The sequence below is a fragment of the Embiotoca jacksoni genome, unplaced genomic scaffold (assembly GCF_022577435.1).
Source record: "Embiotoca jacksoni isolate LCO1_2020_lvr unplaced genomic scaffold, fEmbJac1.0.p SCAF_14, whole genome shotgun sequence".
NCBI lineage: Eukaryota > Metazoa > Chordata > Actinopteri > Embiotocidae > Embiotoca > Embiotoca jacksoni.
Genome location: NW_027185274.1, coordinates 13,979,688 through 13,994,388, shown reverse-complemented (window position 1 = coordinate 13,994,388; position 14,701 = coordinate 13,979,688). Strand labels below are relative to the sequence as shown.

At 43.2% G+C, this 14,701-nt stretch overlaps 1 protein-coding gene across 2 annotated transcripts in view; it reads left to right on the top strand.

The window, feature by feature from the left end:
• The first annotated feature begins 252 nt into the window (after nt 1-252).
• The window catches only part of prkd2 (protein kinase D2), a 32,897-nt gene continuing 18,448 nt past the window's right edge, over nt 253-14,701 (top strand). Inside the window, exons 1-2 of one of the 2 annotated variants that reach the window (XM_069148114.1) lie at nt 253-353; nt 1,341-2,084. In XM_069148114.1, coding sequence (XP_069004215.1) covers nt 1,668-2,084 — 417 coding nt within the window. In that variant the 5' untranslated portion in view covers nt 253-353; nt 1,341-1,667. Of the gene's footprint in view, nt 354-377; nt 757-1,340; nt 2,085-14,701 lie in introns of those variants that run through there. The other variant, XM_069148115.1, reaches the window with a different exon arrangement.

Below are 14,701 nucleotides of genomic sequence, written 5' to 3'. Positions count from 1 at the left end.
ACCTCATCATTTTAACTGCGGTTATATGGCTTTGTAATCTGAGACCAAGTCTCCAGGTGAAGTGACAACAAGGCGGCCTCATCTCTACTTGAGAATGAATTATTCATCATCCATTGCTATTATCCGAAACACTGTATAAAACTATAACAGCAAGAACAAACACTGCCCTCTTGCGGTGGAAAGTAAAATCATTGCGGAGTTTTTTTTTTTTTTTAGGTCTCCTGTCTTATTTCAGCAGTGAAGGTGTCTGCGCTTATTTCGTCCTAATGAAGTGGAAATTGTGGGTCGGCTTCACAGAGGTTCAGCATGTCACAGTGGGAAGAAGATAAGTCGGCGATAATGAAGAAAACGTGGTGAATTTTTAGCATCCGGGGTTCTTTGCGAACTCGAAATATTTTCATCCGCATTCTTTCTGTTCTCAAAGATTTAGGTTTTTCCACAGAGGAGTCAGCCACGCTGATGTTCGCGGTGGCCAAACCTAATTTGCAAACACGCTGTAGAGTACACGCTGCTTTACGGGAGCATATCGCCCCCTCTCTCCACCCCCGCCCGCATCTAAAACAGTTGCGAGTTTTGCTTAAAAAAAAAAAAACTTGGCGCCAACTTTGCCTGGAACGAATTTCTGCAAAAGGTGCGGTCCTGTTCTGCAGCCTTGAGAGGTGTGTCCGCGGAACGTGCAAAGAGAAAAAAGGTGTTACCAGATGCGAGAAATCCAGTTTTACGGAGGGACAGAAAGGTGGCTATAATGAGGGAAAGGTGAGTCAGAGAGAGAGGGGAGGGGGGGGTGGGGGGGTGGGGTTTCTGTGCGGTGGAGCAGCCCCCCCCCCCCCCCCCCCCCCCCCCCCCCCCCTCGGGCGATGGAAGAGGATCTGCGCTGCCGAAAGCACGCAAACGACACAAATAAGCCTTAAACCGAGGGAGAGATGGGGGGGGGGGGGGGGGAGGGAGGGAGGATGGAGACAGTATTGAACGCCTATTGGCTCCTGGATGTGTCAATCATTTCACTTCCGTCCGTGGCAGAGATCACAAATGAGAGGGGAGGGGAGAGGGAGGCACCTTCAGACAGCTCGCTCTCTCTCTCTCTCTCCGTGTGCTTTTTGACAAAAAACAAAAAAAAAAAACCGAACTGGGTTTGAAACTGAAACAGGGTAAGACTCGTAAGAGGAGCGAAGTCTCTTGCTCGCCCTCATTCTCACAGTTTCCTGTTTAAGGAGGCCATTTTGTAACCCGGCCTGGAGAGGAGCACAACAAAGTTTGGCATTACTTTTGTTTTTGTTTTTGTTTTTGTTTTTCTCCGCCGGGAGTCTCACAATCCAGTTTGGATTTTTCTCCTACTGCAGGGCGACAGAAGTGAAGGAGGGGAGAAGGTGGAGGTGGGACAGCAGCAGCAGGAGCAGGAGCAGGAGGAGGAGGAGGAGGGTATAGTTTTGTCCCTCTGTTTCTTTGGTGAGTGTCTCCTACACATTGTTCCTGCTTCTCACACCTGGACAATAAAAGAAGTCTGACAGCGAGAGAGGGAGAGGGAGGGAGGAGGGGAACTCACACTGCTTCCTGGATAAGGATATTTCCTTGATCCACTGGAAGTGGGGGGGGGGGGACACGGGACTCTGAGGACGTCCGCTCAGTGCGCGGCGTGTCCGTGGTTCTCCTCCACTGAGACGGTTTGAATGAGCGTGGCTTTTCCTGCAGACTTTCGACTGCACCCGGGTGTGTGTTCGTCACCGTGTGTGTTGAAAGCGTCAGGCAGCGGACTCCGAATGGCTAATGCGAGCCCTTGCATGCCCTCCGGGGCCATTGCCCAGGTCTTCTTCCCCCCCGGGGGCCCCTCGCCACCAGGCTCAGCTGTGATGCAGCAGGGGACCCCCATATCCATGCCCTCCATGCCCGCCCAGGGCGGGTTTCCTGTGATGGACCTGACCCCGGGGCAGGGTCTTGGAGGCGCTGTGGTGCCTTCACTGCCCCCCACTCCAGCGGGGGTGTCCTTCATCATCCAGATCGGCCTGACCAGAGAGTCTGTCCTGTTGCCCCAGAGCGCTGACTTGGCCTACGTGAAGCAGATGGCCTGCTCCATTGTTGACACCAAGGTAAGAATATTTGTGTGTGTGTGTGTGTGTGCGCGTGCGTGTGTGTATGTGTTTGCGCGCAAACTGGGTTAAAGTGGCATGTCAGGTGAGATTGGGCACAAGTTTTCTCCAGATGTAAAGCTGTTCAAGTGACTTCATGCCACATGTTTATGGCTGTTTTTCAGCTGTGTGTCATATGAACAGTTTGGGTTGACTTTTTCTTTGTTTACACTCATTTTATTCTCGAAGATAAATATATATATTTAAAAAAAACATGCAAGCAGACAAAGTATTTGAGCAGACAGCCGTAACAGACTTGAAGGAGAACATCATTTTTCCACGCCCTAATTACAGCAATTAGCATTTTTTCCCCTCACACAGTTGGAGGTGAAAGCTGTGTTCAATTAGGCTTTGTTATGCCACATCTCGACCGGCAGAGTGATGTTTGACAGGTTTAGTGTTTAAGACGGGGACACGGGCAGTTCCACCCGGCTGTTCACCCACAGGGCAAAACGGACGATTTTTATAGAAACATAAAGAATATATGTCTGAACTTTACATGGATTTTTTTTTTTTTTTTTTTTTACTTCATCAGTAAGATGAGCATACAAAAGGAAGTCAACATTCAGTTGTTGTGTGGCAATATTATTTATATATATATATATATGTATTTTTTTAAACCTTTGTTAGACAGACTTTAAGTATGAAACCAGTCACCGAATCGTAGTGAGCAGATGTGGATTAGTGAGATCTGAACTTAATTAAGTTCTCCTGTGACACTTCTGACTGTGATGTTCAAAAGTCCCTTTCACTTCTCCTTAGTGCACCATCAGAGGTTTTGCATTTCATGCTATGAAAACACATCAGGCCAGTTTTAGCCTGTTTTCTCAGCGCTTCGTTGATTTCTTCTTCTTTTTCTTTTTTTTTTTTTTTTTTTTTTAGTTGTCAATGATCACTTTTAACTTATACTTTTATCTTGCCCAGGATTTCAGGGGCCTTTTAATAACCTTGCATCACAATGTTAACCTTAATTTAAGCCCTCTTTAAAAGAATTTGCAGCCACTTTGTTTTTTATGTAAAATGGAAACGGCACAGTTTTTCCAGCAGAAAAAGTGCTGAGACTTCCCCTCTTTTCTCCAAAAGTATTTTTTCTTCTTGTTAAACTAAAAGAGAAAACTTCAAAACACACATGCAGGCACAAGAGCTGGGAGGGGTGGAGAAGTACCGACATCCTCTTTGCAACAGGAAGCAGTCAGTGTTATGGGAGACATGTTTTATATATTTGAGAACTGGCAGCACAAATTCTTTCAGCCATATTAACCATTTGAGAGAATATATACATGTACAACACATGCAGGAGATAACTTTATGCCTAAAGTGGTAGTCTGAGCAGGGTTTTTATCAGCCTGTTATCCTGGCAGATGATCAGATTTGCAGATTTCCACAAACTGCCTGCTCAGAGCAGGTTTGTATAACTTCTCCAAAATGGTACATTTTCCAGGAAAGGAGACAGATGCAGTGATGTAGTGCAGGAAGTAGATCGGTGGGAGTGAAGAACAGAAATGGATAATGTGCAGTTAAGATAATTTAAATGATGATTAGTTCAAATCTTAACCAGCAATGGAGGCTGCAAATTTAGCTGTACTGTCTGTATGACCCAAAAAATAAACAAGTGGATGAAAATATATTCATAAACAACACCGGCAGTATTGTGATTGCGTATGAGGTCTACGATCCCACAGAACTTCTGACTCGACACTCGTGACTCAAGACTTTTCCTGGGTTTTTACAGAGAAAACAGTGTTTCCACAGCAGAATCCTTAATATACATTTGGGTACCAGTTTGTGGTTCCTGCTCCACTGCATTGAATTTAGAAGAAAGAAAAAAACTCCCTTGTCAGCAACAAGAGACAGGGGAGTCAGTTAATTGTTGTAAACATGGTCCAAATTTAACAAACTTTAAGATCACACAACAATAACTCTGTTGTCTGTTTTTCTTGGTTGTTTAAATATAAAAAAACAAAAAACTTTGCACTATTGTTTAGTTAGTTTTAATTTAATTATTCTATTTTATTCTATTTTATTGTGTATATACTGTGCATTTTTATATTTAATATTTTTTACTGTTATTTTCTTTCTTTCCTGTATCTATAAATGCTGCTGTAGTGAAAAAAAATTCCCCTTGGGGATTAATAAAGTAACTATCTATCTATCTATCTATCCAGAAGTGTCAAATATCCCAGACATGGAGAAACATCTTGGGGAAATGAGAGGGAAGTTATGCACTAAACATCTAAATTATTTGAATTTGACAAACTGGTTTCATCAATGTATTACATTAATGAATAGCTGGGACAGGAACATCAAGACTGGAGATGATATTCTTTGAGATGATGTGGAATGAGATTATTCACCCAAATTGAAAATAAAATGAAAGGATACTGGAACTTAATTTGATAAATAGCAGTTTGAATCGATGTAGGTTGATTTGACTCACTAGTGTATTTAAGCATGAAGCGTGATAATATGAAGTTATTGTTTGCTATATTTGCATCTTAGTAGGAATAAGTTGGTCAATTGTAAATGAACATAACTACAGATGACTGAGTCTTTCTGTATGGATATTCTCTGTTCTCCTCCTGTTTTTCTCTGATTGGGTGAATTTCCTCCCATCTTAGATCTTAGGTCTTAGGATACTTCTAATTTACTGTTTGAGCAGAGGCTTCAGCCTCTGCCAGCTGTGACTACTGCAAATAATAATGATCAATTCCAATGAATATGACATAAATACGACACTTTAAACTTCAAAGGATGTTGTTCAGTAGTGGCTGATGTTTCAGCCTCATTTGTATTGAAACTAATGCAAACACAGTCAACATACAGTTCAGAGGTGTTTCTGTTGGGTGTTGTTCAGAGGTATCAGGTGGCTGTTTGCATCAGTCCTGTAACTGACGTTTACGCTTAATTTTTTGGGGGAAAATGAAGCAAGATAATTTTTTTTTGGAAAAGATGCCTTCATTCCCACAAACAAAATGGCACAAAGCTATTTTTTTTAACCTCATTAGACCAGTCACTAACACACACACACACACACACACACACACACACACACACACACACACACACACACACACACACACTCTCTCACCAATCCCCAAAATCCCCTAAATACAAAAACCCCTGTCCTGCTTGGAGCTACAGCCTTAGGTGGGAGAGTTGGACAAAAGACAGCTTGTCCTGGTTCGGCCGACTGAGTGCGACACATGAGTTGGACTGAGTGTACACGCATCAATGCCTATTGCTGTGTTTGGAGGCGTAGGGAAGGTAGTTTGGTACCCACACCCCCCACCCACGGTCATGTCTCCCATCCCAGAAAGGTTGAGTCACCGGCTCTGTTTATTCACAGGATCCCTCCTTGTGTTCCATTGACACATTTTTCCATTCACTTCCCAGTGGAGGAGCACACTCTCTCTTGCATGGCTTCAACTTCCAACACCACCCCCCCCCAACTTAATCTCCCTCTTGTCTTTCTTTATGGCTTTCATATTCTTCTGACCTGATCTGACCATCGACCTCAGCAGAAATACAAATCTGCCTTTAGTTACACACAGTGTCTTCTGTCTTATCTTCCTACACCGTTCCAAACCTCATGTTGGCTCTGTACCTGGCCGCAGTTCTCACCAAGATCTTAGCTGCACCTCCTACCTGATGGATCAATAACTAATAGTGTGGCCTGGAAACCAGAAGTCTTTCTTTATTCAGCCATGATGCAGCTCTGATGCTTTATCTTGTTTGTTGGATAGGCCTCCCTGATCTCCATCATTATTACAGTTCTCAATTTCCCCTTCTTCCTCTCCTCTCCTCTCCTCTCCTCTCCTCTCCTCTCCTCTCCTCTCCTCTCCTAAATTGAATGTCTGTTTCCTCTATCTGTCTACAGGATAACAACCTCCTGCTCTTCCTTCTATCGTGCCTTTACCTCTTCCCCTCTTCTTTTGATCCAGTACTTCCTCTCCTTATCCACTCATCTTCAGTTCCCTCTGCTTGCCTTATCATCAACTTCCTTTCACGCTCTACCTCCTCTTCCTCCTCATATCCCTTCCGCTGTTCATCCACTTTACTGTAATCGCTTTGCATCTACCTATACTGCCACTGCTGCTCTCTACAGTCTCATCTTTTCTGTAGGTTCTTTGTTCTTTTGTTCACTTCAAGTGGGGAAATAAATTCACATTCTTTCCTTTCGAATATACCAGGAGAATACAGGTTAGGAGGAGGTATACTAGAAGAGTCTCTTATTTATCAAACAGTTGCCTCAGATAGAATGATTCATACTCTCCAGTGAAGTAGTGAAGGTTGATGTATGATTTGGAAAAAGCATAGAAATAAGCCACTCCAAAACAGTCCGGTTAACGTCCTGTGTGCTCGGGTCTGGGTTGTATCCCCTCCTTGACCTACCAAAAAGGTGTGTCAGCTGAGCTTAACAGTTCCTGTTCTTTCAACACCAACCACATGTTGTATTTCGTCATGGAGATGCACAGTCATTTGGGTCTTCGTCACTGGGTGTGCTACGACGTACGCGCACATGTGTCGACGTGTGAACACAAGGGAGAACCTGTTGACTCCCGTCAGTGTCGGCTGTGTCGCATTACCGGATTGTTGAACATGTTGTCGGACTAATCTGTGATGAGTTACGCCACATTTAACACCCAGCGAGCCCTGTGGGATCCAGCTGTGGCTGCGAGGAATCACACTGCTGTTCAATTTTTTATGTCGTTGAAGTTACTGAACATTTAGTCGTCCGCAAAACGGCAGAAGGCAGTTTAGGATGTCAGCTGGTGACTTCATCAACTTGCACAGAAATGACGAAATAACAACGGACTTTTCTTTTATTTGGATGGTTAAAAAGCACACAATGATAAGTAACCACACACACACACACACACACACACACACACACACACACACACACACACACACACATGCTTTCTATGTCTCACATACAGACCCACGCACACACATACAGCTGTGGCTGAGAGCCGCCTGCCCTGGCCATTGTTTCCACCTCCGTTGTGGAAGGGGCTGTTTCTTTATCTCTCTCCCTGGAGAAGAAGTTTGGCCCTGGGAATGGGATCATACACACCACCTCCTGTTTACCTCACTCTCTTGTACAAGTATTCTACAAACACATACACACACACACACACACACACACACGCGCGCGCGCACCGAAAAGGCCCACTGTGACACAAGGTCATGTTGTTTGTATGATAACAGCACCGTTCGGTGTTCAGCACGGCTGTAGGTGACTTAATTTGGTCCGACTTGAAACCTCCAGCTACGCTGTCATCCACTGTGCTGATCTAATGTCATGAGTTTTGTTGTCATGCTGCGTGGATTATTAAAAAGCCTCCCGTATGTGTCCGAGCTGATGGAACAAATACACTCTTCTTATCACTCCAAACCTTTGCTCAGGGAATAAATGCCGGTTAATTAGCGAGACACTGGCAGGTGGACATGCCAGTGAAAGAACAAACCACACCTTTATCACGGCCGTATGACTGAGTGAAGATAACGCCGCCACTGACCATATGCAGCAGCTTTAGCCAAACTCTCTGAGCCTCACAGGGGCTATAATTACTTTATCTACTTAAGCCTTAGCGGTGTACAGGAAACGGTGTCTATTTTCAAAGGGTTAGACCGACAGCAGCATGCATCAGTTCTGCTCCCCCAAACCTCCCTCTCTCTCGCTGTGTGTGTGTGTGTGCGCGCGCGCCTCTCTCTATTAATTTGCATGGTAGCGGAACAGCTTTGCATGACTGACCGTGCCTGGTGCCTCCTAGCTGTTGGTGGTGTGCTGCAGGAGAAGCTTAGGACATTTGATTATTCAAAGTACACACCGATACCTGTGTACAGCGACAGGGATGTTTATCAGCGGGAGCCCAAGAGAGGTGGGATCATAGATGGAGAGTCTAAGTGTTTGAAACTGGAGCTGCTGAGATTGTGATCCCCAAAGAGCATTTGTGAGATACAATACACAAAAAGATCAAATACGTAGCTTTTCCTGGTGTAACCACCACCTTATTTTCTAAATTCTGGGAACTTGATGGCATGATTAATATCACTTTTCCACTGCCTTTACTGGTTAGGCTCTACTTGCCTTTTTTTTTTTTTTTTTTGCACTGACCATGACTGTTTACCTGGTATGATTCTTAATATCACCTTTGTTGAAGTTCCAAGCAAGCTGAGCAGATTACTGTTTGAGCGACACGGGACATCCTGCACACATTTCGCTATAGTAACAGCGCCACCATGATGGGGTTACTGTCAGCAGTGGAAAACAAAACCCAGAAAAGTACCTGGTACAAAGGCTGAGCTGAGCTGAGCAGAGTTGCTACTGGCAGTGGAAAAGGGGCATAAGAAGAAGTGTTATGAGGCAATAAAGGGACAATCGGATGTTCACACAGGCTTTAAGCAAACTAGTTTTTATCAGACTTAATCATAGGATGGAAACAATATCCAGTAGAAGGGATGTCCACACTTCTAAAAGGAGACCACACTTATTAAGTTTAATTTTCCTTTAAGGCGTACCTGATTCTTTTTTTTGTTTTGCTTCCTGTGTTTCAATGAGCTCATTCAGCTTTTCAGACCCCCGCATTCCTTCTCTTGTTCTGAGCAAAGGAGACCTTATGATACTAATCCAGCGATTAGTAATGGTAAAAACGGTTTTGTACAATAATCCAATTGGGAGCCGTGGAGCTGAGCTGCATTTGGTGGCATTTAGAGAATTTATTTTTGTCAGAGAAACAGCAAAGCACAGGGCTGTTTCATAGAAGAGAGCGCAATAAGATCAGGGGTAAATAAACACATACTTTACACTTTGACTACCATTGAAATACAGTACCTTAATAGTGATTGATTTATAAGTGGCCAGACCTTGCATCACACTTTTGGTTCTTCGGCCTTGTTTACTGAAGTTAAACTTGATTTAAAATTGTATTAATTAATGATATCTGAGGATAACGGTACCAAGTGAGGCAGATACTGAAGCACATTAAGATATCTTGCATGAGCTCAAAGAAAAGGGGAAGCTAAGTCTCTACAGGTCATGAAACTATTTTCTGTTCTAATATTGGTACTTTTGAAATGTGTGAGAGAGAGATGGTGTTCTCAAAAGCAACAGACAATGGGGTCAGTGTTAGGGTTGACAGGATGGGTTTGGCTGGTCTGGGCCAGTGTGTGTCAGTGAAGCGCACAGTGTACAGTATGTCTGCATGCAGGGGACAGTTATGAGGGGAAAGGGGCTAAAGCACAGTCTTACCTCAGTGGATAAACACATGACATCAATGCTGAAGACCAGTTAGTGGAAGAACCAAATGTGGCCGTCAGGCACACATGGGGCGGAGGACTCTCTACAATATCCACCAAACACTTTAACTTTGCATAAAATCATGATCACGGTCCCATAGTTACAGAGGAAGACGGGTTATTTTGTTATGCTGTCTCCATTGTTATAAACCAATAAAAGACAGACATGGACTCTTTTACTTCTTTTATTCTGAAGGTTACATATCCACTGAAATATGTAAAATAAATGTAGACATATTAATGCCATGGAAGCACAAAAAACAATTTAATATAAAAATCACAATAGGTTCATGAACTTAATTGTCATGTGGATGTGGCTGCAGTCATGCAGAAGATTTGAAAGAGGGTGGCCCTTGTGCACGTGTTTATGTGAATAGAGTGTGTGCACACAGTGTTTTTGCAGAGCAAGAAAAAGATTTAAGAACAGTTGAAGCAACAGCAATTCTTCTCTATGAATGTAACCACACATTTGTCATGTGACTGGAGTGTAGTGTGCAGCAGCCAGCGTTTTCTCTCTTCTACTCTTTCAGTTACGAGCTGAACCAAAGTCGGGGAAGAAACAGCATGCAGAGAGGAGAGGGGACAGGAATAAAGGAGGGAGGGGATGACTCAGACTGCAGTAATGTGGCCCATTGTGGCCCTCAGCATGCCGCTTTGTGTGCTTGTCTGCCCACGGCACTCTTGGCACACGGAGAATGTGCAAACACTCTTCACATGGCTTGTGTGTGTGTGTGTTTTCCTCATGGTCTGGACACTCTGAAGAACTTACTATGGTAGATTCATAGTCAGAGCAATAGGAGGGGATTAGTGACGCTGATGGTAAAGATGAAGGAAAGGCAGAATAGAGGGTCAGTGAGGTGTCCAAAAAGCATCCATTTGTTTACATACCTGGTACAGAATAAAGTGCAAGGCCTGCAGGGCATCTTCGTTGGCACAAATGATTTATCAGTATCATTGTCACTGATTTGATTATTGTTTTTGAAGAACTCACTTGTCGTGATGGGGAATTTTCCTGCTATCAATACAGACAGGGAAGCTTCAACAGTGATTGCATTGTCACTCATTCATGAGGTTTCAGCTTGATTGTCGCTGTGAATGAAAACAATGATTTCTGTCATTTATGCAGCGACAACATATCAGTTAGGATACATGTAACGACAAGCTGAGTGTGTCTATGTTGTTCATTCTATTGAATGTTTTTGTTTACTGGAGGTACAGAAGAGTTACAGTCACCATTGTGATTATCATGTCTTGTACCTCGGGATGAATACTGAACCAAATTGGTTTGATGCGACAGGGAATCTACTGTCTAAAAATGCCTTGTCATTTGGTACCAAATTACAGTACGTCGGCTAAATCCACACTCGCACGTTTTTCGTTATGAAAAAACAGATTTTTCTCGGTTAAAAACCGGAGAAGGCTAAATCTTATCAGCATCAGTGCACCACAGCATGTCATCATACGTAGCCTTCTCTTGGGTTGCCTGGCCACAAAGATAAAATCACTTAACTTCGGTCTTATATCAGAGCTACTTACTTCACTCTTTTCAAACTAAGTTTTGATCCCTCACCTGTCCGAGTTGTTGTGATTTTAAGTACATTTAACCTTCTCTGTGTGCATCCGACAAGCTAACTTCTAATGATAGCATGTGAGGTGTTTAGGGAACAGCCTTAATATAATAGGAGCGTCTTGCAATGGCTTCCAGGGTTCTCCCTACCAGTATAACACCCCAGTGTTGTTCACAGTACCTGTGCCAAATGAACAGTAAAAAAACTATTTTGAATGCTGACTGTGGGAAAATGAAAAAATGGCAGTTCAAATCCCTTGTTTACTGTGATTATTATCATTCGATGGCCCACAGTGTATTTTTTTGTATTTTTTTTTTTTATATATAATAATAGTCCAAAATTATGTGAAAATGCATAGTTTTTAACCCCTGCCCTCACACTACAACCACTAAACACCTAAATCCCATAGAAACGTAAGGAAACCCCATTAGCCGTATAGGGAACATCAGCAGATTATTACTATTTATTTTTTTAAACTACCCAATTTATGTAAAGGATTAGACACAAAAACACATTATTGATGTTGAACCACAAGGACGGTGAAAAAGTAGTTTCAGCACTGTAATTTTATAGCTCATTCTGTTCTATTAATTTTCATTTCCTCTTACTTATCACTGAGACTTTGCTTTTCCTCTCTTATGGTGGCTTGTTCTCTGCCTCTCCCTCTTGTCATGAATCAGTAAGTTGTTCGTGGCACATAAAGTGGCTTGAGTCCAATGTTCCTATCAGCTTACCTGCCCAGAACCAAGCCAAGCCAAGCAAAGACAGGAGGAGGAGGAGTAGGAGGAGGAGGAAGAAGGAGGAGCAGGAGGAGCAGGAGGAGCAGGGGGAGGAAGGAGGAGGAAGGAGGAGGAAGGAGGAGGGAGGAAGGAGGGAGGAGGAGGGGAGAGGGAGGAGGGAGGAGGGGGTTGATGGAGACGGGAGCTGCTACCAACAATGGCTGGTCCAGAATAGCAGTGCGTGCCTCCTTTATCCCCAGACCCCTCTCTCATGCCTGGATACGGCTCTCGTATTACCTCCCTGTCCTCCTTGGTGCTTGGAGCAGAATGAGGTGCTTTGTCCCTGTGCTCCTGCTCGAGACTAAGCTTCTTCCACTTACCCACTGCGCGCGTGCACACACACACACACACACACACACACACACACACACACACACACACACACACACACACACACACACACACACACACACACACACACACACACACACACACACACACACACACCGGTATACAGGGCTTCTTAAGTCTGTCTTTTCTCTGAACTCTCTCAGTATACTGTTTGCTTGCTTTTTCTTCGTGGTCTCTTTTTTGTTGTTGTTGTTAGTGTAGGAATAAATCTTTCTCGATGCAACAATTTGTTTTTGTGTGAACCTGTGTGACCAGTTCTTTTTATCCATGCTGGACTCAAAAGGTTGTTTGTGTTATGTAGGAAACATGCCAAGTTTACCATGTGTTTGTCTTAATCTAGTGTGTGCATGGGTGTATATTCAACCCCAGGCTGTTTGTATTTCTTTATGTCATATGCTTGATGTCTTTCTCACTATGAAAGGTTCACAGAGGTGTGCATGTCTGTGTGTTTGTGTGTATTCAGCCTTGGTTGTTTGTATGTCATAGGTCAAGTGCTTGATGTTTTTTGAATTTTGTGTGTGTGTGTGTGTGTGTGTGAGAGAGAGAGTGCAAGGCCAGGATTTACACTCCCCCCTTCAGTTTATACAGTTATCTGTGGTATGTAGAAACTAGCAGGTCAGGAATGTGAACCTGATAATGTCTCTGCTCCCCAGATGACAGACATGCGTGTGTGTGTGTGTATATACATATATATATACATACACACACACACACACACACACACAACACATAACACATAACACACCCCAACATGAGTCATTCTTGATAATTACTGAGCGTGGTAAATTAACATGCAAATACTTTCAGCGCTTTTGAAAGACCTGCAAACAGGCTTGACCTCTTGCTGCTTTTGGTTTTTGTAATGCTCTACCAATCAACACAGCTCCCAAAACATTGTTATTTCACTAACATGTTTCCAATTAAAACTTCATGCAGTGCAGGGTCATTTTACCAATCAGCAATCTGCAGTAAGAGATATTTGACCATTCAAGAGCAGAAAAACTCAAAAACAAATGTCTTGAATGTTTCAGGCCTTTTTGGATTAAACCTGCTGGCAACAAATTGCCTATTTAAACATCCATTGCATCAGATATACGGGCGTCCGGATGAAGTTGTTTTTTCTTCTTACTTTTCAAAAGTAAATTCAGAGTTGGCTGGACCTGTTGCTCTTCTTTTGCTGCCTTCATATGGAACTCATGAGCGTGTGGTTATACAACATAGACAGCTATGTGCACAATATAGAAGGCAGGTAGCACAATGCATGAAAAGCAAAGGCATAATGACAGAGGGAAAAGATAAGGCCGTTGGGAACATCAGCATTCTGTACATTTCACAACTCGTGAACACCACAAGAGTCTTTTTCGTAAACAGTAAATAAGACCCCATTTGAAGGCAGCATTTTATCCAGCAACTCATGAGAAATGGATATGTGCATCAGATTTCTTTGGTCATTTGTTTACACTATTTTGTCACATTTGTGTATGCAGAAAATCACCATTGGTCAACAGCCCAAAACCCATTCATACCGTGACTAGTGTGACTCAAATGATGGCTGGATGGACCTCGTGATCTCAACGACTCTCAAGGTGTTAATGACCCCATAAAAGGGTTGAAACCTCCCCCCAGTGTGTTAGAACTGAAGGAGCCTCTTTGATGAGAGGTGAAAACATCTTCAAGAAACAAACCCAGTTGCCTTTGGATAACGCTTAGATAGACCGTGACCTGGAAGACTGAGAATAACAACCAACATATTACACGGGCTAATCTACACTCATGTTCATTGTTGTAACAGGAAACACATGAGAACCAGGAAGAAAGAAGCTTTTGCATTTGGCCTTTAATGTTTCCTTGCAAAGATCATGATTTCCATTATTTCCACTGATAAACTATATCCTGCTGCTGAAGGTCTTAACTCGCTTTGAACCTACATGCTGTAGTCACACAGACACTTTCTCTCCTCTGCTTATGTCTCAGAGGTAGAGTTGACAGTGATAAACAAATACTTCAGTTCAGAAACCCACCTCTGATTAGAGGTGTGTTGCTGCTTGTGGAAAAGAAGTAAGATAATCCAAACTATCAAGTGATTTGAGGAGACAATATTTTTGACATCATGGGAGCATGGTTTACCACCCTACATTATTATTTTTTTTAGTTATCCTTCCTTGAGTCATCCTCATTCTGTTTTCCTTATTTGTGTCTGCCAAGCCCCGCGGTTAACCGACCCTATGGGTAATATTTAATTCCTCGTCCTCCTGGCACAGAGCTGTCACTCACTGCTGTGGTATGATGCGTGACGTGTTTAAAGACAGAACAAAAAGTAAACATGAACTTCTCTTAAAACAAGCGTTGTCCTCCGTACAGACCCTACAAGTGACCGAGGGCGCAGGGAGGGCAGGCACGGCTGTCATTTTTGTCATCTGCTCCATCCTATCGTACCTGGTGTTAAAAATAGAGCGCCGGGCGAGGAACACATTTGTTCCATCACTAACACTTGTCAGCACAAAAGGAGAAATTCCTGCATTGCGGCAAGTTGTTGTCAAGAGCTAATGAGGGCAGAACATTGACGTCTTTACATGCC